Source organism: Atractosteus spatula, chromosome 4 (assembly GCF_055471065.1).
Source record: "Atractosteus spatula isolate fAtrSpa1 chromosome 4, fAtrSpa1.hap1, whole genome shotgun sequence".
NCBI lineage: Eukaryota > Metazoa > Chordata > Actinopteri > Semionotiformes > Lepisosteidae > Atractosteus > Atractosteus spatula.
This window is the reverse complement of record NC_142709.1, coordinates 63,586,922-63,613,035: the sequence shown is the minus strand read 5'-3', so window position 1 is coordinate 63,613,035 and position 26,114 is coordinate 63,586,922. Positions and strand designations below refer to the sequence as shown.

At 41.3% G+C, this 26,114-nt stretch overlaps 1 protein-coding gene across 1 annotated transcript; it reads right to left on the bottom strand.

Moving 5' to 3' along the window:
- Window positions 1-419: 419 nt before the first annotated feature.
- Window positions 420-25,965, bottom strand: espnla (espin like a). The gene is made up of 10 exons (XM_088914567.1): window positions 25,672-25,965; window positions 24,157-24,347; window positions 15,761-15,947; window positions 14,453-14,635; window positions 12,998-13,129; window positions 4,247-4,408; window positions 3,464-3,575; window positions 2,972-3,090; window positions 2,559-2,741; window positions 420-2,003 (listed from the first exon to the last, which is right to left on the bottom strand). The coding sequence occupies exons 1-10, from the start codon at window positions 25,963-25,965 to the stop codon at window positions 420-422; spliced, it is 3,147 nt and encodes a 1,048-aa protein (XP_088770693.1).
- Between the last annotated feature and the right edge of the window lie 149 nt (window positions 25,966-26,114).

The following is a 26,114-nucleotide window of genomic DNA, read 5'->3' as shown; positions in this document are numbered from 1 at the left end:
GTCTTACAATTTATTTTAATGAGTCATATTTAGTATTGGTAAAGTACTAACAGGAATTTGTACTGAAATTGTTTTCGAAATAAATCTGATATGGTTTTTATACATCAGGTACATTCAACATAATATATATTAAACTGACCTATGATCCCAGAAGGGAAACAGAAAGTGATATTAGATAAATACTGTTGAAACTGTTTTATTAGAAAAGCGTATCAGTGCATCCACTGCCCTCAAATGTTCTCTGAAAAGATAATGCAAAGCCACACACAGTAATAAGGAACATGTTTTCAAACTCTTTGTCTTACTTTTTACACAGTCCTCCACAGCAAGGCTCAAAAGGCAGAAAAGGCACATACAGACCTTCAAACTGATAGGTAATATATATAAAAATATAAAAAAAAATCACAGTCTCCAGGCAACTATTCTTCAAAATCAAAAATCTCAGCCTCTTTCTCTTTCCAGAAAGCAAAGCTACGGTCAATGTATTTGCAAATATCATCGTTGCTGAAGCTGGATATATCTGTGCCACCCTTCCTCACCAGGTCCTCTTCTTCATCTGGGGTGGCAGTCTGAACAATGACTTTGGGCACGGGTCTCACTGCTGCCATGGGCTGCTTCCCAGAGTCAGACATGGCTGCAGGCTGGCTTTGAGAGTTCCCGAAGAATTCAGCCTTAATGTCTTCAAAGCCATCCTTCCACTCCCTGTTGCCAGCCTCAATGTCCTTGATGACAGCCTTGTGGAATTCCCGAACAGTCTCCCACGTAAATTTCCCCAAATGGTCGAAGACCTCAAAGCAGAGCAGGTGCCTCATTTTCCTCTCGTCAGCGGGCAGATCCTGTTCAAGGATGTGGAAGTAGCCCAGCATGAAGAGGTCAAGGGTCAGGCTGTTGTAATCAATGGGTGCCCCATTCACCCGAGGCAGGAACTGCTCAGGGGAGTATGTTACTTGCTGGCGATGCAAACGCCTTATCTGACGTGAAGGGACACGAGAGATGATATTCCTCCAGTTGCCGATCATTTTGCTAATGGCGCTTCTCTGCTTGAAGAAATGGCCCAGGTTGCCATACTCCATTGACTTCTTGGAAGGAGATTCCTTTGGTGCTTCACCTGTGCTTTTCAGATCAGTTGGCTCCGTTGCTCCCTGCTCTGCCAGACTCTGTTTTCTCTGAAGGTCCCTAATTTTCAAAGACATAGTGTAGGCCGACTTTTTCCAGTGACCCAAGAATAAGACCACGATACGTTCTTTACGCAGGCTTGTTGATTCCTGGACTGGAGAAACGTTTGCCCCAACAGTTAATTCCTCTGAACCAATGCCTGAATCACTGATTTGATCTGCAGGTTGGTCACTATAGGCAGAGACAGGGACCCCCTCTTCCAAAGCTGTCCGTTCACTCAAGAGGCAACCCTGCCTGCTCTCCACAGAGTCTCCATCATTGTCTTCAAAGTAAGGGCTTGGATTCTCCTTAGTTGGGCTTTGCCTCTCAAAGTTTGACCTCAGGTTGCGGACTGACACTCCAAACTGCTGAATCTCCTTCTCAACCTTGTCTCTCATTCCTCTGGTTGAATTATGTCTTTCTGGCTTCTGGGAGAAGACAGTCGCAAGATCAGTGTTGGGCATCTTGGAAGTGGCCACAGAATCACCCCGTTCCTTCTCGTTGACGTTTGTTAGGAGGAGAGACATGCTCTTTACAATGCCTGATATTCGGTTGCACCACACTGGTAGAGGCACTTGGCCTTCATTCCCTGCATTCTGATGCATGAACTGTGTGTTGACTGTGATGTTGACGATGGGGGCTGGCAGAATGGTTCTGAGCTCTTCAGCTAAGCGTCCCAACTCAGACTCGTAGGCTTGACACTTTTTCTTCATCTGTAAATTCTCAATCTGCTTCTCCAGATATATGAGATCGTCTTCCGTCAGCAGTTCACCAAATGGGCCTAGTATTGCATTGTGAGCTTGAGAGTACCTCCAGCCATCCATCTGAATGTATTTGCTTCCATTTTCCTGTTAAAAACAAAAACAAAATGTTGTAGTATATACCATTAAAGAACTCTGACCAGAATTATTCTCAATCTGAAAGGTATGTTAGGTACAGAAGGATTAAAATAATCCAATATTCTTAGCCCAGAAAAGAGATCTTATTATGTCTTTGTATCAGTATCCAAGTACCTGACTTGTTTTGTCAAAATACATCCAAATAACTATTATCGTAAAAGTTTAACAAGAAAAGTAATACCAAAAAACTATTTATATTTATATGTATTCAAGTACATTTAGGGCTGAAAATAAAAGCTGTCCTTTCATACAGAGTAGTGATTGTCTAGTACATGCTATATATCCAGCTAATTCACCGTGACCCTAATAAGAAGCAGTTTGAAGAAGTGCTAGGAGCAAAAGCAAACTAGCTATTAAACCACACATAACATTTTTGCAAATAAAATAGCCACCACTACAAACTAGTCCTCTATTATCATCTGCTTTCAATGAAGAGAGGAGCTACATACACTGATGGAAGGCTCTTTTAGACAGAGTGGACAAATGTCATCCTAAGAGCAGTACCTTCCTCCTCTGATCCTCCTCATCCTGCCACCGTGCCTGCAGTTTGCGAACCATCACCTGGCGTTTCCATTCCGCAATGGACCTCCCCTTCTCGTCATGGGTGGGCACCAGTGAGTCAATGTCAGCCAGAGACACCTCCTCTGTGGGCAATGCCACCATCCCATTCTTCTTGGTTTCAGATTTCTGTGAACAGCAGGGTGGCATTGATTATCTAACTGCTGACATGCTTACTTACTGTACCTGCTCACCTGTTCATCTATTCTGCACAACACGGTTTACTCTCTTACGTGCGGTAGATGAACTATTAAAAAGGAGAACTTGCAGGAAGCTACAGATACACATGAGCCTTGTTCTACAAGATGCAGTTTAGACAAAATGAAAAAGATCAAATTTAAGAAGACAATAGGGCCTACCATTTGTCCAGTAAGCACTGCAGTTATCCCAGCCTGTTTCAACGTCTTAATAGACTTCATTTCAGCAAACAGGTCACAGTTCTTCATGCTGGGCTTTGTCATGTTGAAAGACTTTACTCCTGTAATAACAGTAACAACCAGCCTGTTATTGTCCTGCAGTCCTTCAGTATAAGAGAATTTTACTTTTAATATAAGAGAGTTGTTTTAGAGAATTACATAAGCAGTCACCTAAAACGAAAAAGAAATATTCCAGTCAACAGCAGTGAGACACGTGGTAACACCCCAGAGGGTGCAATCTGACAGCCTTTATGAACCTCGTTAAATTATCAGCATCTTAAGACAGGGCAACACTGTGAAATTGGTCAGTTTAAAGAAATAATGAAAGAGTTCAGTTCCTGAATTAAGAGTTCATTAGTATGAAACCAAGAACCAAGAAGCACCCTGGTGTAGCAGTGCACTCAGTGTGGCTAGGCTGAGAGCCATGGATCTCACCAGAAGGGGCCTGCTGTGCACTGCCTGCAGTCTGCCTCTGAGCTCCAGCTGTGTTGGTTTCTGAGGTCTGGGCTGGCGGTAATGGAGGAGCTGGGGGAGGGGGAGGGCAGTGCTGTGGGTGAGAAACGGCGAGGCTGCATTTGTAAAGGAAGAACCATAGACTGGACCACTTTCAAAAACCTATCCAGAGATGAAGTGAGCATGCTGCACATTTTGCTTATTTCATAGAAACAATGGGAAGAAACCAAAAACTCGAGGCCTGTTCCTGGGAGGTCTAATGTTAAGATCCTAAGTAGGAAATTATATACAGAATAATGAATACAGAAAAGTCACTGTGGTAAGTTTGATTTAAGTGTTGTAGACAGGCATCAGGCAAGCCCCTGCAATGAGAACACCATGGTGGTGGAAAGCAGGTTATCAAAACACATTACATTGACAAATCTCTAAACAAATGCCCAGATTTTAAACCTGAGAGTAATTTGGGAATGTTCGTATTTGAGCCAAGCCCATAAAGAAGCATTAATCAATGGGAAAACAAGCTTTAGAAACAGTAACACATACAGTCAGTTTTATAAGAGCTCCAAAAACGGGGACTGTAAAATTCAATATAATTGTCCCCTTCCTATTTTTTTAAAAACTGTAGGAATTAGCTAAGAATATATAGCAGTTAAGGAGAAAGCCAATGAAGGCCTTTAGTTAGAATTTTCCTAAGATCTTTCTCAAAGCTTTAGGCATCGACAACTGTGTACCAGCTGAATTCCTCAGCAATGGCATTACAGCTACCTTCCCATTCTCCATTCCTGTGCTGCTGCAGGAATCTCTGCGCCGGTCGTTCAGGCGCCGGTAGTAGTCTGCACTGCTGGGCTGCCAGGATACTGCTGGTTTTCCTCTCTTCTCTGCCTCGTTAGTGCTGATGGCAGGCAAGGAGCTGTCTGCTGTAGAGGGCTGGAGAAGAGAGCACCAAAACTATATCGTGTTAATTGGGCCCAGCCAGCAAAAAAGGGTATAGATCAAGTAACCTAAAATGTATTTGTTAGAAAATACCTTCTAATGTGTGATGCACCTTCTGGGTGGATCAAAAATGCTAATTAAGTCTGCACTTTTCAATAAAACTGGGGTATATAGCTAGACATGTATGTTTTTTATATAAAAAATTAATTGGTTACACAGAATAAAACAGGAATTATGTGGAAAGGCTGCTGATCTCATAAGGGATTTTACATTGCCACTAACCTGACAATGTGGAGAGGCACATAAAAATTAGGAATACTGAGGTGATGCATTGAAACTCACACAGGTGCTGTTTTGTTCTGGAATGCTGTGCAAGCCCTGGCGAATTAATCCTTGTTCTACGCCATCTTGACAACAGCATCCTGACACATGCCACAGGCGTGCATCAGAGGGAGTTAACAGTGGTTTTCTAGATACCACCTGTTATCTGTATTGCAAAAGTATCTCTGTAGCTTATGCACATGGGTTAAGAAGAGAGCTATATATGCATATTAGATCAAGAATTTGCTAACACACAAAAACAAAAAGTACTTGTAAGAATTGTAACCAGATTCCCTCCAGGGAATAGTTTTCAAGTCCCGAAACCTCATTGGCCTATTTTTGGGTGGCGGGAGGAAATAAAGCACCCTGTGAAAACACAGCAAGAATACCCAAACTCCTCAGAATCAAACCCAGGACCCTTGATGTGTGATGCAGTAGTACAAATGACAACTGTGCTGCCCATTAAACCTGAAGCTTAGGTGGAGCAGAAGGATAGAAGGATGTTTCACCATCTCTAAGAAGACATTCACATTTGTTTTGTTTCAAATGGGCTCTGAATGCCTTCCTGAACTAAAAGCAATTAATGAAACATGTGAGCTTCGAAACCAGAATAGAGCCAATGTGAAAAACGATTCAGTTGCTATTTTGTTCTTGAGTCCCACTGTGTTTCCTTTATATAGCTGAGAATAAAAGATGGTTCAACATCAGATAAAAGGTAGTAATTGGATAGGGGGGTTCAGATGACGTCCCCCAGTGCAGCAGTGATTTGTGGAATCTTTTTGTCTTTGAGGACTGAATGACAGCCCTGGTGCTGCTCATGCTATGCCAAGTAGATACACACTAGCAATGACAGATAAAGTCACCTATCGAGTCTGTACTGGGTGAGTTTTAAGAAAATAATCCCATGCATAGTTCACAGAATTTCAGCAGTGGAGGAGATATAAATCAATATATGCAATGATGAAATCCTTTGCTTTGAATACAAACCAGTCTAAGCATGAAAGGTATTGCTCCGTAAAGACCTTAAGCAAAGTTAAGTAAAATATATTAGTTGTAGATATAACTTTAAACAGGTCTTCAAACTTTGAGCATTAAACTCTCATCTTTACTCGAAGAGGCGCTATCCAGCATAGCACTGTCCTAAATTGCTATATTATGACCCCTTAAAGCATAGAACAATAAATCAATAAGAAAATGAAAGACGTTAAACCTTTGCTCTTCTGATCAGCAATTTGCAGAAAAAAAGGCTCATCCTCCTCTGAGGTTGTGTAGAAAAAGCAGATATTTAATGCCGAAAACATCTACACCAAATCCAACTCTTTATATCTTAATATTGGTATAAGCTGGATCTCGATCTGCTATAAAAACAATAACAGATAAGCAGAAGTCTATTTGGTGCATTTGGCAGAACTTGTAGATGGTTCACAGATTGCAAGATGTTACAAGTAGAATGTATTGCAGTCCAGCCTAAGGTATTACAGCATCACATTCAAGCCATTACCTGGTCAGTTACTGAACAGGAAAAGCAATGAAAACATACAAGTCATCTTTACTTCAAATTTGTCAAAAGCATTCAGTAAACCTACTATTGTCAGAAATTGGCTTCAGTTCCACTACTTCTTGATTCTGAACCTTGCACAAAGCTAAGGGTAGCACAGCAAACATTAATCACATCTCTTGTGAAAACTCCAGTCCTTCAACACCCTTGAACCCAATGTGAATATCCCACATTTCACACCAGTGAACTACAACTTAAGGAGGTAACAAGGAACAGTAGTCCCTAAAATCCCTGAGCTGCAGATCAGGCACAATTCCAGTTTATGGTGAGAAAAGTGAGAAAGCAATATAAATTGTCAAAGTGGTATGTCTGCAGATTATCCTAGAGGTTCAAATTGTGAGTAGGAGTTTGGGCAGGCACAAGACTACCACTACCACGGCCCATAATGCTCATTTGATTCCATTTTAGTCATAATGCAAGAAGTGGTCATGCTCTCTTCCCCCAAAAACAGGACAGAGAAACTAATCAAATCTAGCTCACATGTCTCTGAGGTAACCAACGCATCCACCAAAACCTCATAATAATAAAGTGAGAACAGAGAAAACTCTGCATGAAAAAGCACTCAAAGACAGAATCAAATTCAGGACCCTTAAGCTGTAAATCAGCAATGCTAACTGAACGACATAATGCTGCTTAAATGGTAAGATCATCCAGGATGTGGACCCTGTCCTCACTGAGAGCCATGTCACTTCCTCATTTACAGTACATTCAATAGAAGAAGCCAAAGTTATAATATTGTTCATAATTGTGTCAAAGCATCTGTGTAACTTTGGGCATGTCTTTAACACGGAACGACATTACTACTTATAACTTTGCAAATTGTAAAATACTAATTAAGAAATCTACAGTAAAAACCTGCAAACTGAAACTTTTCATTCAAAACCTTCTCTTAGAACTCAGGCTAAAAATCTCAAATGGTATCCAACTATGAACATAACCAGCTGTGAACTATTGGCACTCTAAACTCTAAGGACGTATTTTTGTGTAGTTTTCATTTTTATTCTGTGTAACCATAGTCAACGACTACTCAGACACAATTCCACATACTAAAAGCAGACCTCTTTAACTTTGTTTGTTGTACACGTTTTTTATCCGTATGACTTATACATTTTTCAATTCATAAAACACATAGTCGACAAATATCTAACAGGCCATGTAAAAATAAACATAACGATTTCACTTTCTTGTAAAAAGCCCATCCAGAACAGACCTAAGACACATGTAATAAAAAGTCACTATTCCACTATTATAAACGCTCATAAAACACATTTGACTGGACCACAACAAAGTAGTTTTCTATTGGACAATATTTTGTAAAATATACATACTTACAACTTTTATAGCCCCTTCCACATCTGTTCGATACCTGTCTTAGTCACCTGGTTTAAGCCTCCCCTTCAGAAGACAGCATGCCAGCTGAAGCTCAAACTACCTACTACTTGACACTGGTCTTGTCTTTCCAGCCAGTGGCCAAAAGCCCAAGGATCAGCAGATAATAAACAATAAACTCAGATCGAGAACTTCTCAGAATGACATTCATAATTGAAGAAGAGGATTGGATAGCCAGTGATGTCACTGATGCAGGGGTGGAGACCAAAATGTGTTTGTTCAAGTGAAGGAGGTGGGGGGCTTGAGATAAGCAAATAAGGGACATTGTATCCTGCACGCTTGGCTGCTTTTCCATGCTCCTGCAGGGTATGAAACAACAGGGTAGTGTAACAGAGATTTAGTCTTGTCCATCTATAATCCTGATGCGCACACTGGCAGAATAACTTGGTAATGGATCCATCCATTCAGCCATAGTGATCGCAACAAAGGCAGAGATGCTAACAGTCACCTTAAACTGATTTACGCCTTGGTGACACTTGTTTCCAGGTCATTGATCAAGTTTTCCCAGTTGGACGTGATACACAGTGGCTTTACGTCTTGCTTACAAGGTATCTATCAAATGTCAGAACTGCCATCACAGTTCAGGTTCACCGGCAATAAGTAGGTCAAAGCCAAATGGCACAGACTCATATTGTGATTAGAGCCAATCACTTCTGTGTGGAGTTACCACTTGCTCTCCAGCTGTATTTTCACTGTGGAGAACATTGATCATAACTGATAGGTTCACAATGAGCCACACAGGGATCTAAATTCAATCCAGTCAAAGTGTGCAGCTCTCAGCTAATGCTGTGGAACAGATCTGGTGAGATGTAATGTGTAAGGGACTGCTTTAAAAATGCAATGCAGATTTACCATATGTTTAAGGACAACAGACATTGTTTGTTGGCTCCTGAGTGACTAAACCAGTAAAAACATTTCTCTGTGGAGCCAATCGAATCCTGTGATCTAGACATCACCTACAAATTATGCTCAATTTACTTCATTTACAGGTGCAATTGCAAATAGAAAAACAGAAACAAAGTGAAAGAAGAATCAAAAAGTGGTCCTGGAACCCCTGTTAAGTGGGTGTCTCCTCGGGGAAGAATGTTTAGTGGCAGAGACATTATTTAAAAAGCTTGGAGACAGCAAGGCAGAAACAAGAAGGTCAGCTCCCTAAACAAGAAGATAAAATGTTCCTGAAGGATCCCATCTCATTGGCCATTGGTGGCAATGGGCAGCTGTGGAAGACTCCTAGAGGATCAAGGTCATGCCTGACATGACCCGATTTCTGTCGGGCTGACATCGGAATCCCTGTGTGCTAATTGATGCTCATGATAGACTGCACTCCAAGGAAGCCATCAACCTGCATGGGTCTCTTAGAGTGACAATCATTGAAAAATAATTTAACCAAAAGCTGCTGCTGTTGGCTTCATTTAATAGTGTTCTAATCTTCTCTCTAGCCACACTTTATAATTTCAGCTAAGATGATTCAATATCAGCTGGCACGGTGGACTAGTGTTTTATCATGGCCGCCTCGCGGTGCTGGGGCCTGGCCCTCCGTTCCAGACCTGTGGTGTTATCTGCTTAGAGTTTGAACTGTATGTTCTCCTTGTGCTTGCGTGGGTTTCCTCTGGGTGTTCCAGTTTCCTTCCAGAATTCAAAGATATACTGGTAGGTTCACTGGCTTCTGGGAACACCGGTCCTGGTGTGAGTGTGTGTGCCTCTCTGTCTGTGTGTGACCTGCGGCAGACCCTCCAGGTTGTATCCTGCCTTGCAGCCATTCCTTGGTTGCTGGGCTTGCTGCTCTGGTTCCCCTGTGACCCTGTACTGGATAAAACAGTTAGAAAATGGATGAGTGGATGATTCGCTAGCCACAAGTTTACTTTAGCTCTTTGTCTTGTTCCCTGAGAACAGAATTCTTTTATCTTCTCTGTTAATATTAGCCAGATCCTAAGACTCTTATTTTTTAAGCTAGTCTGATCCACAGCCCAGAATTTCATTTATTCCAGTTATATCTCGGTGTGCATTGGCTTCCCTTACCTGTGTGGTAAGTGGGGTTTCTGAGACATTTTAATTTTACTTTTAGTCCAAAGCATGTAATTTATGATCTGTTGATTTTAAAATGTCTTTTAAAGCAGTTGACTTTACAGCTCGTGTGGGTTTTGAACTCCCTCTAAGTGAAGAATGCCAAGCCACTATTATGTGCGGAAGAACTGTGACAGAAAAGGGTAAGGACGTTTCATACTGTACTTTAGAGCTGGCCTCCCACTCCCCCTAGTGGTTGTTTATAAGTGGTATACCACTAAAGTTCCAGATTTGCTGTTTTGCATACAGCGTTTTTATATATTGCGATAGAAAAATGAAGACTCTGGAATAAAGACTTGAACTGTATAAGGAACTAGCCAGTATGAGACATTTCTTCTTAAATCTTCTTCAGTTCTAACATCAGTAAGTCACATCTATGCTGACGTGACAGAAATAAAACATTGCTCATACCATTTTTCTTCAAATTTGACTTTTGAATATTTGCAGCTGTTCTGCTTTTCCAGAACAGCTCAGGGCCGTCAAGACAATTGTTCACACAATAGGTTGCTCTGAATCAGAGTGTCCCATTTGGGAAACTGCCAAGGGTGAGGTGTTTACAATGCAGTTCCTTGGCATGGATCCCAAATAATCCATTAAGGGCTCAGTGAGGAAATTTTTTTCGATGGGGAGAAGCAGAGCTTGCATGGGAGAATAGCTAGACAAACAACATGAGTCAAAATAAGCAACAGTACAGGTAAGTGGAGTTAATGCATGTTTTCACGAGAAGGTATCACTAAAAACACACCACTTGAAACATTGTAATTACGTCAGTTTGAGCAGGATACTTGTCACATTGGCTGGAAGGCTTTCAATAGCAGAAGTATGCAGCCCAATGTTAATCAGTAAGTTACCTGAGGGAAACTTCATGTTCCGTTTTAGAGAACACAATGCAGGAAAAGCTCTACTTTTTAAAACATTAAAAAGCCCTTCACGATGCAAGGACTAGTAAGTCTAGTGAACAGCGAGCACAGCTTATAATGATTCATTAATTAAAGAACTTGATGATCTGGAAACTACATGCTAACAGTAACTGAGCAAGTTTAAGGTTTTATTTAAAAAATACATTTCTCTCCCTCCCCTGTTATCGTTGGACACTTTCAAAGTGGCGCATGATGAAAACATAGAGAAAATGGTGCCTGGCAGCCTCTGAAACTAAAGCCTGAGGATCTCATAACCAGCTCCATCCCTTCCATCCGTATGCATGCTGCCAGAGAAGAGTAACTGATAGTCTCTTATCCAGCACTGGGGAGGTAAGCTGTTGCACCTGACTCCACCACCCTCCAAAACCAGCAATTAGGCCCTTTGTTCAGGGAACCTTTCTAATGCAGTTCACTGGCCCAGGCTAGCTTCATTTCCATTAGCCTCGGTGCATTAAGATATTAACAACGGCGATGTTGTTACTTATTTATAGATCTTTTGTTACTGCAAGCAGTGGCACGAATGCAGATACAGCACAAAACATGTGCTGAGTGATTCTAGTTGATAGGGAATCTTAATGAAACAATAGAAAAAAAACATCTCACATGTGACTGCTTCGGGCTATGTACCGCAATGGATTTGTTTTTCATTTTTTTTCACATAACTTCTCGAAGAGCATAGCGTACTATCCCGTGAACTCTCTTCTCACATGTCACATGTGCCAGTTTTCATAAGATGCTGAAGACATCCTTTTGGAAAATAGACACGTCTAGCATTTGACCTGCGTGCGGTTATTTGGCTTTACAGGTAGTTACTTGTGATGCAAATTAACCATTCCACCAAAAATAAAAAAAAATTAAATCACAGGAAAGCCTCAACCAGTAAAGTTGACAGTCTGAAGCCCTGTTTCGGCAACAATGTGCAGTGGAATCAGTCAGATGTGACCAGAACACCCCAAGTACTGTAGTGGTGGATAATTGGTGAAGGGCTGGCTGGTTTTATAGTTAATGAAAGCATCCTTGGTTCATAGAGCCATAGCTTTTGCTCTGGAGTTGGTCCTGTGGGCATGTACAGTATAAGAGGAGTACTAGAGGATAGCCTGACAGGCATGTTTTGGAGGGGGAGACACACAGGAATGTCGTGATCATCTTTCCTGCATATGTATGAACCAGGCTAATGAATAATTGGCAGCTCTCGAATGAACTTGATATCAAGTGATATATTAAAGCACCTTACTGAGGCAGGCCTATGCATCCTTAAACAAAATTAGGCCCCCCACATATTCATGGTGTCTGAGCCATCTGTTTAGAGCTCTAGACTCCAGGATGTGTGTGATACATCTGTCAAGAAAAGACATTTGTAACTAAGCGCTGAAAGAAAATATACCATACTCTCTCAGGTTCTTTAGGTTCTTGGTTCATGGCATAACATTGGTTTGTACACCCTTTTGTCTGTCATTGCGTGGACCATACGAGCAATCTTTGGTTAGCCAACTGAAACTGAAAAAAAGATGCATCAAGCTGCACAGCATTCCTTTTTTGTGACCCACATTAAGATTGATCAGGATCTTCTTCAGAGAGAATGGAGAAAGAGAACAGTAAGCAGAACACTAACATGGCATTAGTACTGAAATATTCACGCAGACTAAAAATAAATATATATATCTTACCATTCCATTTTCCTTGAGAATTGAAAACAAAGAGCTTAGCCAAAATCCCCGGAGGCTCCAGAATCTTTTTTAGAAGCCACACAAATAAATCACGAGCTTGTGATTCCAGTTTCTGTTTTTTTGGAATTCTGTACTCTAACACAAAATTCCAATGTCAACAGAAAATTTTGTTTCTGGAACACCCAGATTATAGCTTAAAATAGCGAAGTATGCGAGGTTCCAGAGGAAGAGTGCAACCACAATCAGACTGACTGTGAAGCACAAAATACTTAACACTCTGTTAACATCTACTACTTCCTGCTGGAAATTACACTCCTGCTACTGAAGCATGAGTTAATTTTTAGAACTATCATGAACTATACTGCCATCCATTTTTTTAAAATTCATGCAACCCAATGAGACAGATGTTAGGGAGGAGTAAGAATTGGACATGTCTAAAATCCCATTTGAACTGGGCTGCTGTGCTCAGACACCAAATCTTGAAAGGCGGCAATCATAGCTCATTTTATAATGAAAAAAGACATCATCTCTGGACAAAGAGTAAACAAATTGATTCGTTTTCCTCATACTTAGTTTTAAGGTGGGAAGCTACATGTGCGATGAAAGCCCCCTTTCAGCAATTCAGACTTGGAGGTGAAAAAAGAAAACAAATCACTTCACTCACACATTCCTCCACGACCCTCAGGTAGTTGGCACAGTTATAGTGCCCGTTGTACTCTGCCAGGTCAGCTGCAGTGTACCCGTCTCTGTCCTGCGTTGCAGGATTCACCTGGTTCATCAGCAGGATTCGACAGCACTGGGGGAAGAATGAATCACTCCACTTTCAACAGGTCTGTGACAGAGCGATGTCGCGCACTCTAGCTGCATGACTGTGGTCTCTCGTAAGGCTTTCATATTCATTATCTACTGACCTGTTATCTTTGTCATTTCACATCAAAGAAATAATCATGTTAATGCCTATATCTTTACATTTGTAAATACGTTTTGTGAATTTATTGTAAGCACCACCAATTATTTGCCTCGCCATTCTGGGTCCGAGTTACAAACCCTGACTCACCCCTGGTTTAAAGGAGATTTATCTGTCCATCAAGAGGGCTGATGAGGTGGATCTTAGGGTGATTAATGTGGGACTCTTGGTGTAGTTGGATAATTTTGTCTAAGTCTTTGTGGAGTATCCTCGGCTCTGTCATTATAGAGCAGGATTGATTGCAGACCTGTTGTTTGGAAACTACTCGTTAGAGTCTGGAGAAAGCACTGTTTATTATTATTATTATTAATAATTATGATTTATTATTTTTGTTTAATGTATTTTTTCCATTTCTTACATCAGAGCACTTTTAGCAAACAGACACTATTTGCACTGTTATTTGTCTGGCCTATATGTTTATGACTTCTGTGCCCACACCTGGACCACCTGGCCAGGTGGTTTAGTCACAGGATCTTTAACAAGAAACCAAACAGCAAAGCTGCTGGAACCCTATATTTCCTGTAGAGGTTGTTCAGTTGTGTCAGATTGAATGTTACACCAGCACATGATCAAAATAATTATGAGCTGGGCCATTCAGAGCAGGTGAATTTAAAGGATGCTCTATATTTTACTGTGAGTAAGTGTCATCTACAGAGAATTGGAGTGATGTACTGAATAGTACTTATAGCTATCACTCAAACGACTGAATTCTGGACAAGTTGAGATATATTTAAAACTTTGGAAGGAAGCCAGGTGTTTAAGGTATTGCAGTAGTCTTATCTTCATGAAATAAAGTCAATTATCATTTTTTGACAACAGAAAGGTAGAGCAGGTCTAACAACATTAGACAGGTGGAGAAAGATATATTGAGATGTTTGTAACATGCTTCAGATTAAAACAAAGGGTTTTGTTAATTGTCAGATTATAACAAAATGTTTTCTCTGGATGTGCTAGGTTGCATGGGATGAAATTTGATATACTGGTTAGGACAGGTTTCCTCTAGACTGCTTAAAACAAGATGTTACATTAAAAGACATGGCTGCCACAAGCCAGTGTGCTAAGTATGCATATTTGTCATGTGTTGTGACAGCTGTGCATCTCTACTGTATTAACAGAGTTTGCAAACCTGCCCAAATGAAAAGTAGCCCTCACCTCCAGCTCCCCATTCTCAGCTGCATCATGTAGAGGGGTCCCACCCCAGTAGTCCTTAATGACGTCTGCTCCCATGCGCAACAGCCGTTCCAGGATGCGGTGGTGCCCCCCACTGGCTGCAAAGTGCAGTGCAGTGGCCCCCTCGTTGTCCTGAGCAGAGAGGCTCATGTCTGTGAAGGAAGCCTGTAGTGGACAAACAGCACCAGTCAAAAACGTCCAGGGTCCTGACACCCATAATCAAGAAGAAGATGGCTTAGTAGTTGTTTTTTTTTCTTAAATATGATTAATTAAATAATGAGTAAAGAAAACATTAAAAAGCATAGGAAAAATCTCAATTTCACCATGCTGAAAAACCATAACAGTGGTGCGTAATAATATTCAAGTACAGGTACATAAGGAAAGGCATGAACACATACTGTATACACATGAGAGCAATTTACACAAAGTCTCCATGGGGGTTTCTGTTATTTTAAAAGATTTGGTATTAACACCTAGTGTCACCTAGCTTAGTCTGGGTGAAAAGAAATCATGCTTCCCATTCAGCACTCTTTAGTTCATTGAGCATTGGTTTGAAAAAAACTCAGGTAAACTATATATGTGGGATTAATATAAAGTGTTGTTTTAGGTAATCTATTACAATTGACAGTGAAATTTAATTGACTCCTTATCAAGTGTCCCATCATACATACAATACATAGTTTACTAGTGTCTATATATCCAAAGTTAAAGGACTGCTTTTTGTTATGTAAGATGCAGATTTATCAGCATAACTTTAGCTAGAAGACTAAACTTTCAGAATAAAATTCAACAAATTGATTTGTGCTTTGGTATAAATATTACAATAGCAATAAAACTGAGTGAAAAGAGTAGAACAAAGCAAAATATAAAAGACTTTTGCACAGCTGTGCAGTAACACTCTGTTACTATACAATACTCTTTTCTGAAAATACCAAATTTTAAATGCACCATTGTTTTTGCAAAACTAAAACCATTCATTTTAAAGGTGCCATTTCACACCTACACATAATAATGAACCAATTCCATTATAAACGCCAGTTCAACATCAGGGAAAATGGGACTTACTTCATCCTTCCAAATTTCTTTTTTACCCTTGCCCACTGCTTAAGGTTTTCTATCAGTATATGAAAAATTGGAAATCTGTATAAAAACCGGATCCTCCTGACTCTTGCCCCTTAGTAAAAAAAAAAATACCCTTCTGCTGTGGTTCAAATAAAGGTCTTTTCCTTTCCATTTCACTGATGTCCTGTACTCGTGCATGATGGGAGGCGAGCTGCGGGCTGTACTCACCAGCCAAACGACCAGGGCGTGGTGCCCCATGTGTGCCGCGGCGTGCAGAACCGTCATGCCATCGTGAGCCCTCAGGTGGACACTGGCACCACAGTCCTTTACCAGGAACTCCACTACGTGCAGGTGCCCCTCTTGGCAGGCCAAGTAGAGAGGGGTGGCGCCATTCCTCGTCTGGTGATTGACACATCTTCAGAAAGGCCGAGACAGAGAGAGAGAGAGAGAGAGATATGGTCAGGCAGATCGGAGCTTCGTGAAATGTGCAGCGTCTTAAGTGTTCAGTCGGACTCCTCAGATTCTTCACCCTGACCTGCCGTGTCCACCCAGAGGTACTCCAGTACTCAAGTACTTCTCATCACCTCATTTCTCAGCTGGAGCCTCCATCCACCCAGCAATCCTGCCATCCAGGGGAATCCAGCAAGACAGAACATTCTTCTGGAACTGGAGGTGCAATTCTTCTGCTAACAAACTATACCAAGAATATTTGCGATCGCTGCACATGTACTGTATACTTGGAAAACTGTTCAAACCTTTTATGCTGGCATTTTCTTCTGGTAAAAGTTAAACACCATTGCAGATCATGTTTTTTGCTGTGTTGGAGCAGAAAATGTACAATGTACTGAAAGTATAATTACAAAAATAATCAATGATTTCAACTAGCAGAACTCACAAGGACATGTATACACATACAAGTAACCATGGCTTCTTATAGGTCTATAATATTATGGGACATAGGCAGCAGTGTGGAGTTGTGGGTCAGCTCTGGGCACCAGACTAGTGGGTAGAGGGTCAGAGATCGTAAGTAAAAATAAAGGTACTTAAACTGCTACAGTAATGCCCTGCTGTACAAATGTCTCTTCATGTTGTCACTGTAAATGAGATTTTGTTGTCTATTGGCTTTTCTGGCAAAATAAAGGAACAAAAATAACTAGGCAATTGGTTCTTTTTATTCCAGGTTTACATTATCAGGCTCTGTTCATTTTCAGTCGAGAAAGCCTCCTCTCATCTGTGGTCACTTTGATTTCTTAGATGCCTCTGCTTCATTTTTTTTACTTGACTTGGTACACATTGTCTAGTTTAACAATGGCTGCGAGTCACAGGGTTGTGCATCATAAACATTGCCACTAGGTGGAACTATACAGTATATTACTAAGAGAAACACTGACCTGGCCTGTCGGAGAAATACTACACTACTGTTTGTCATGGCATGTAAACAGGAATTAACCATCAGCTTCCTAAATGCCAGATAAAGCTTAAAAGTGCACATCAAATAATGACAGGGTAAACATGGATGTTATATAAATAGCAGGGACTTGTTTTGCTCCACCAGCCTGCAAAGGCCTCACTAGATTAGCTGAGTGTTTTCACAGTGCTATAGGTCCTAATCTTCTAATCTTCTGGTAGATGCAAAGGCATTCTGCAATCCTTATAAACCTGTATAAACCTGTGCAGCACTGCTGTTCCTTACCTGTTGGAGAAGAAGTGGTTCTCATGGGCATGACCCTTCTCAGTGCTGGGAAATCCTGCTTTGATTTTGTCATGAAGAATAAGTCTGTATGACACTGGCCTTTCCTGTTTTTTACATTTTCCAGGCTTCAGCCACAATTCCGCTGTAAAATTTTGGGAAACAAAACACCGGCTTTCTTTTCACTATGTATACTATCTAATATTATAGCTTCTTACATGAAGCATATTCTCTGAAATAATGGAAGGGGTATCCATATCTTGTAAAAGATGTGGAATCTCTTAAAAAGTCATGTTCAATGTGAAGTCGGTGTATTAATTTTGTAGCTGTATGACCCTGGATTTTCTTCCCTCATTTTTTACACATTTGGACTGAACTTTTCTATTGATCTCTCAACCAAAATAGCTTCAGAAGGCCATTACAAAACTGCAAATATACAGCAAGGGTAAGTGATTACAGCAGTGCACGGACATTTAACAAAAACCTGTGAATGCCTTGTTCTGTCTTAACGACATCTGGTCAGGTTAAAACTGTACTGGGTCACCACTGTTTGTTTCAGCAGCTCAAGAATCTGACAGGATCAACAGGTCCCGACTGGAACTGATCCTTGGTAAAAGTAAAAAATATCATCCCATGTTACAGTTTATATAAAAAATCATAATCCTGTAATTGACCACTGAACCTGCAGGGGGCAGTGATCCAGATTCGAAGAAGGAACCTTATGGAGGAGAAGACAGGTGCAAACCAGGAAAGCCGGCGACAGGCAGCAGTGGTGTGGGAGCAAGTCGCAGGCAGGCAAGCAGGCAGGGCAGGCAGACGCGCAGGCAGCATGCAGCATGCAGCTGCGCAGACATCGCAGAGCTGCAGGCAAGCCACAGAGATGAATACAGGCAGAAGCACAAAAGGGGAAATCCAAGCGGGGTGACTGAGAAGGTGAGAGGTCCAAACACTGGAAAGGGTTCACAAAGTCGAGCAATCTGGGTCGACGACAGGAATTAGATTATAAGCAAAGGAAGATCCAGGAAGCATGGTGAAGGGGACAGGTGTGGAGTTAAACCAGGCAAGAATTCCAAACACGTAAGAACACAGCACGAGAAACGAGCTGAGCCACAGGCTCTAGTGCTAAAACTGAGCATTGTAATCCCGGTCGAGAAGGAATAAATACCCAGCTGGAAAACAGCTGAGTGCTGTTTAATTACAGGCAGGTGGGACTGACAACCTGCCTGACCAAGTTGCCAGGCTCAGTTGTCCAACCTGCAGATCGGACAATTGATTCATCGGCCATGGTGCTACAGGAGCTCTAAACAGCCCTGTGAATAACATTTGCACTGAACTCCTTCTCTTCGATAATGAACTAATAATAATAATAACTTCAATGATGACATAATAGACTTTATTACTATACCTCCTAAAGTTACATGTCCATAATGTTCATATACTTTGGCACAGTGGTAAAGATGGTCACAGCAACTAATAGTAATAAAGATGGACAAAATGGATATCACCATATTAATATTTCTTAGCTATCACCACAAAAGTGTTTTTGGATCCTCGTTTCATCTTTAAGGCATTACTGAAGGAGCGAAACCTTCCTGTTTCTTTTCCTTTCTGTAAACCAGTCTTCTGCCTGCACTCTCTAACTCTGAACCCTGACACCCAATACACTCCAGTGGAATCTTCATTAAATAAAAATCCCAGCCTTCTCTGGCGGATCTTGGATTCAGACCCAGAATCCTGTAGCACCGTCAACATTAGTCTCCAAGGCAGCACTCTGATTGATTAATAGAGCCAGAGCCAAATAAATCCCACTTTTGAAATCCTATGCAAGTATGTGCCACTAATCCTCGCACTGTGGTGTACATGTAACACAGCTCACTTGGTCCTTGGGCTTGAGCCAGTGAAGTAACCCTCTAAACAACCTCAAAACCCTTGAGACCTCAAGCAATGCTGGGGCAGGCCTTTAGGCATAGGTAAGTTCACAGCTAAAGGAGGAGCTGTGTGGCTCAGAATGTGCAGATATCTGAGAGAAGACAAATTCGAGTTCACAAGACATATATACAGCTCATATTTACAGTGCTAGAGACTTTTCTATTCACACCTCACATTGACTGCATTAAGTCATGAACACACAGCAGTCCATTTTTCTGCATTCTAGAACTTATGTTTTTGGAAGAATTAGCTTTTAAACAATTGTTAAACAAACTAATACTATTAATTAATGCAGCAATTTTCAGTAACAAATTTATCCTTAGAAGGTTGTGTTGAACCAGAGCTTAACCCAGCAGGCACAGGGAACAAAGCAGGACAATGCCCTTGCTACAGGACAACGGTGCATCGCAGGGCACACACACACACGCGGGAAGCAATTTAAAGATGCCAATTAACCTGGACAGTGTGTCACATGTAACTCATGTGAATACAAGGAGAATATGCAAACTTTGCACAAACAGATTAAGATTTCAACCCAGAGAACTGGAGTTGAGAGGCAGCTGTGCTACTCACTCCATCACCACGTCCCCATTTTAAACTACAGTGCAAAAGCATTCAGACCCTTCCGACAGTGTCCCTTCACATAATTACAAAATGTTTTTTTAATCTTAATATTTTTTTCAAAGCCAGAATTCTCAAACTGAAGACTTCAAAGACTTCTTTTCATCTTTCTTTCAAATCATTTATCTATTTGCATTTTTTTTGTCTTGAATGTGTGGAATAGATTGTTCTATGTAGCAAATATTTATTGCTACTTCAAAGTGTCATGACTATGCTCTTTTAAGCAACAAAATGTGAAACCTATACGAGGGTCAGAATACTTTTGCCAGACATGTACAGTATACTGAACCCCCTTCCACAGAGGGGAGCTTCATTCTGATACGACTGAAGAACTGGACGTTTGCCGAGCTGGAATTCAGCCAGCTCGTGACCACAATTGGTGCGGTCTTCAAAATGATGGGAAAGTGAGTAGTCACAGTGTAATGCATTATTCTTTTGAAAAGCCTGTAACAAATTTGCTGTGCTTTTATCCCTTGACATCTGTCAGATACCACAATCCAGTGTCCCATCTATAATAGATGATGTCTGTTTAGCTCCCACATGTTGCTACTCTGGTATTATCCTCCTCCGTTTCACTGATAACATTCAGTCTTTATTCATATATTATCTTCAAACATTTTTGTATGTATTGCCGGCTTGCCACTCTAAGTAAAAGAGAAACTTAGGCCGTTTGTAAGAAACTAAAGAAAGTGATAAGATTTGATGGTGTTTCATCTTCCATGTTTCACGTTTTCCTATTTTAACAGAGTGTAACATGTTTTTATGGAATAGCTCCGGAGTGGAACCTTGATCTTAAGACTGGTTAGACACTTTAAAAAAGACTGATACACTATTGAGAGAGAAACTAAATTTAATTATCAATATTGTTGTGGAAGGCCAGTCTTTAAGGGGACGTTTTTATCAATCAACCTGCCACTTAAGGCTCTGGGTTCTATTGCCTGTGAATAGTCTCATTGGATGGCACATAATTAATTCAATAATTGTTGAAGAGTTTAGAAGTAAAATTTTCACATGGGGGTCAATTAGTAATGTTTGGCATGTAATTTCCTCTCATGGTATTAGTGTTTATTGGGTTAATTTAATAGCAGAATGAATGTATTTGTGTGGATATTATCATAAGACTTTTTAACTGCACTTCCTTAGTTACTGTGAGTTCTTAATGTGCACAGAACTTAGGTTGGGGCCTGTCACAATCAAAGGCTGATATCCCATCTTGTGATTTCTATTCTTGTGATGGATAAAAACAGTATACACTGTATTTAAAGGACACTTGATCCTTATGTTTTAGCTGTTGACTGTTTTGATTTAATAATAATAATAATAATAATTGCTTACACTTATATAGCGCTTTTCTGGACACTCCACTCAAAGCGCTTTACAGGTAATGGGGACTCCCCTCCACCACCACCAGTGTGCAGCATCCACCTGGATGATGCGACAGCAGCCATAGTGCGCCAGAACGCTCACCACACATCAGCTATCAGTGGGGAGGAGAGCAGAGTAATGAAGCCAATTCATAGATGGGGATTATTAGGAGGCCATGATTGGTAAGGGCCAATGGGAAATTTGGCCAGGACACCGGGGTTACACCCCTTCTCTTTTCGAGAAACGCCCTGGGATTTTTAATGACCACAGAGAGTCAGGACCTCGGTTTTACGTCTCATCCGAAGGGTATTTAAGGGTATGTCTATGAGATAAACATTGCCAAATAACTGGATGTAAACAATTTGACAGCTACTTAAATACCCTGATGCCTGATCCCTCATCAGAGTTCAACGTCTTGGTATAGCTGGGCCCAGACAGTACTTGAATGAGGAAGATCTGATAGCTTGCTTCTCTTAGGTTTGTTGTTTGAACAGTAGGTGGCAGACTCCAACCGGACCACACATTCAAAACTAATTCCCTAATCTAGGATAAAGGCTACTGCATTGTAAATAGTGTTTTCTTTCTGCTGAATCCCGGTCCACAATGTAAACATCGGAAAGTTGTGGGAGTCTACACAGTAGTCACTGCAAAACACAAACTGACCTTGCCTATTGTTATTTCTTCCACTAGGAATGTTTATTTCTACAAACCCTGCCTTGGTCTCTGTTGAAAAAGATATCTTAATTCAGTCTAAGGAGATATCATGCCTTACTCTGTAGCCTTTATACTTGTGCAATCCATACACATTTGAGATTTAGCTCACAGCAAATGATAACCAGGTCATCCTAACATCATTTCTAAGGAATACAAATACAAAAAAGAGCTCATTTGCATCCAAAGATGATAGAAAGCATCTGGATGGCACCTGTTTATAGCAGGTTGAGTTTCCCAATGAAACTCATACGATTGGCACAGTTCTGTTACCAGCAATCTGCAGGTATTTAAGCCTCAGTATCGAGCCCTGATCTGTGTGACAAGCTGTCTGTCAGAGCTGAGCTAATAATAGACCAGCACACACCACTCTCTGCCCTGAATGCCAAGGCGCCATGGATCTGCGTGCTTCCCACATGCTCCACAATACAGCCATTGTCAACAGGTACTCAGCTGAGGCCTTTCTCGACCTCTGTGTGAGGGTCACAGAAGGGGTTTGGAAAGGATCGGAAAAAAAATGACTCAACATCTTCCTTTTTTTTCCATCCAGCGCTTCAGCATGCATCTCACTGGTGTTGACAGGGTTCAGAAAAAGTGTTTATTGATGGGTGGAACTGAAACGGTGTTCAATGTAAAAGAACCATTAGAAAGCACAATCATTTAGACAAGAGATCTTTAATAGTGCGTTCAAGTGCTGCCCAAACGAGGATACAAAACTAAAGATCTAGTGACAAGATGTTCATACTTCCGTAATATCGTATGCTGGTTATCATCAGCGTATATTGGGGCAATCTAAGAAATACAAGTGTGGCACCACTATTATCCTTTGTTTTAGGTTTGAGCTTCAAACACATCACTTGCATCAGTTTTACAGTTTAAAAACAGTCCTATGGGTTCGCCACTCTCCAATGAAATCAATGTTACCCTCTTCAAAATCCACAGATTTTCAGAGAGCTTACTGATTTTTAATAAATTGCAGCACTTACAGACTGGTTTTCCTTTCACCGAATGTTTCTGCAGTTGGTTTTACTGTAAACACAGCAGAGCTCTGCAGAGAAGTTCCCTTTTGACCTCTGCATACATGCCACATAATTCTTTGAGCTGAGCCTGAATTAAGGTTTTAAAACAATTCCCCACTTAAGTGAAAGAAAGAAGCAAGAAGGAATCTTAATTAAAACACAAGACACGAACTACAAAAAGGTCAAGCCTGGGCTATCCATAAATAATAAATACACAGGAATACAACACTAATCTGCCATCTCTTCAAAACTAATAAAAGTAGAAATAAAAAATTAACAAGCACATAATACATAACATGCAACATAAGTGGTAGGGTTCATTTTCTTTGATGCTATGTTTGATGTTTTCAGTGTGAAAGAATGTATTTTGAATATGAGTGGAAAGGGGTGAAACAAATTCATTATTTATTCTGATAATGATGTTTTTAGGTTTAGTATTGGTATCCAAGGACTAAGAATCAATAAATCGTATAGACTTTAAGAGAACACCACACAAATCTGACAGTAGTAATCTCACCTGTATCTCAGCTCACCTACTAGTGAGAAACAGATTATGATCTGTTCAATCTCTCAATTTATCTGCAATAGCAGCAGGAATGGGCTGCTGGCAGACGCAAAATGGGCTATACTGGGGTTGATAGTCCTAGACTGTTGTCTGTCTACAGCAATTAAGCGTTATCTTTCACAGTCCCATAATGAATAAAATGTAATTATTCAATTGACCCTTTAAATTCTTAAAGTCACTGACCGATCGCTTAAGAGTTAAGTCTACAGTGGAGGCTGGTAAGGTTTTGCTGATTTACCCACAAACTTTCAAGGGCCCCATATACAACATATTTGAGCTCCTGGGTTATTTGAAGCCCATCTTGGAAAGCAAAGGCACACTCAGATACACAAAGACTCACACCAGGGCCAGTTTTTCCCAGAAGCCAAACAACCTACCAGTATATCTTTGGACTTTGGGAGGAAGCTGGAGCACCTGGAGGAAACCCATCTGAACATGGGGAGAAAAAACCAACTATACCCAGGTAGCACCCCAGTTCTGCAATCGAACCCACTGCGTTACCCTTAAATAGCATAAAATGGAACAGGTAAAGGTTAATTCCATGCAGAAAGGAAAAGAAAAGAGACACAACGTTTCGGCTGTGGAGCCTTCTTCAGGTGTACCACAATAAAATGCAAATGATATCCTGTTTTCAGGGAACACGCTCTCAGGGTTCGTAATATTTTATGGTGTTTGGTATGAAAAGCACCTCCTGTTGCTTGTGTGTGATATGTAAAGATCTTACCCTGGTGCCTGACTGAGCAGCAGCTTCAGACAGGTCAGGTCCCCCTTGGCAGCAGCATAGTGGGCTGGCAGTGCCCCACAGTTTGTCTCCACGTCTGCCCTTCCTCCTGCCGAGACCAGCCACTGGACCAGCTCCACTCGGCCAAACCGTGCCGCCAGGTGTAGCGCGGTGGCCCCTGCACTGTCCCAGTCCTGAGGCACACACAAGATGCCCTGAATAATCACAGGAAACCCACCTGTCCCGTGTGCCCTTCGTCAGCACAGAGCTCAGCTATGCTCCAGCTAACACAATTGCAGCATTGCTCTCTTTCACACTCATTCACATCATACAAGAATCGCAATCACAATCCCTCTTTCCACAAAACGCCTGCTGTTACGACAGTTTTATTCAGCTAGAGAAAGGTACGCTCAGAGAATTCTCCTTTTCAGCTGTCTGAAAGGAAAAGCTGCTCATGAGATTTACTTTTGACTCAGATGGTATTCTCACAGCTCTTTCTAAATTGCAATAATTTAACAATGGAGGATAATCTTTTTAAGGCATCCTAACTAGCTCAGGCAGTCAAAGGATCACTGATACAAAATGGTACTGATGGAACCACAGAGGGTCAGGGACGTTACTGTAAATAAAAAAAAAAATACCTGAGAATTTCTGAATCTTAACAATGGACAATAATTTTAAAAGATGAAAACCACAGCTCTATGGCTACTGGCCTCATCAGGATTGAAGCCAGTGAGACAAGTTTCATATAATAAGTTTTTTACGAAAATACACATGATCATCTTTAATAGTGTACATCCAAGGAAAAAACAAGCCAAAGAGACTTAAGCAGGACTTGTGAACTTCTGACACAGGTAACACAATTTCAAAGTGATTAATTATGTCAAGATCTGACCCCCAAGTACTGTTTGTATTCGACATATTGTAATCCATTTTAGAGCATCATGTTCCCTGTGGAAAAATACTGACCAAAGGATCCTTTCTTCCTTATAAAGTGTTAACTCATTAGTTAATTAGAAAAGCAGCTGATTAAAAAAACAGCCTAATTGCCCAGGTGGAATGTAAATGATATCTGAAGCGTGCCTTGAGTTAATGAAGTCTCCATTACTGTCACAAATTCTAGTTTTTCTGAAACTGTTCGGGACCCTGAAATGATGCCCCAGTACAAGCATTGCATGCAATAGTGTTAAATACACATTAACACCCCTCAGAGATGAGATGAACTACTTAAAACAGTGTGCTACGTGCCCTTTTGATGTACTGCAATCTATAGTGTGCAGTTCTTTACAAACGCGATGTGCAGCAGCTGAAAATCTCCTTATAACTCCTCATACCAGAAATGACTGAGAAAAAGCTGCAGCAGTAACAATGGGTAAAGAGAAAGAGCATAACGATTCAATGATATCCTTGCAAAAATAAAGGTAAAAAGTAACGTTCTTCGATAAAACAGTAACAGATTTATTTCACACATTCAAGGAAAAAGACCACCTGTCCACCCCTGGGTCAGGCCTGCCTCACCTCCAAGTTACAGCCTCCATTGCTGACCAGCCACTGCAGCTCCTGAGTGTGCCCAGTGGCCGCGGCATCATGGGCAGGGGTGGCCCCGTTGCCCGCTCTGGTGTTGCCGGGGAGATGCGCCTCTCTGACTAGGAACCGCAGGCAGTCCAGCTGGCCGCAGCGGGCAGCATGGTGCACAGGGGAGGCACCCAGGGGGTCAGCGATGTCGGGGGTCAGCTGGCCAGCGGCGCACAGCTCCTTCAGGGTGGAGAGGTTCCCTTCGCGGGACGCCAGGATGGCCTGGTGCAGCACCATCTTTGCCAGTCTCTCCGGGTGGCCAGCGGGCAATGGGTGTCGATTCTGATCTCCCGGTGTGTGTGGCTCCGTCAGAGGAAGGACACCTGAGAAGCAGTCGGATACCGGAGCCACGTGACGAGGAGGAACAGGTCAAGGCTGATGAGCAA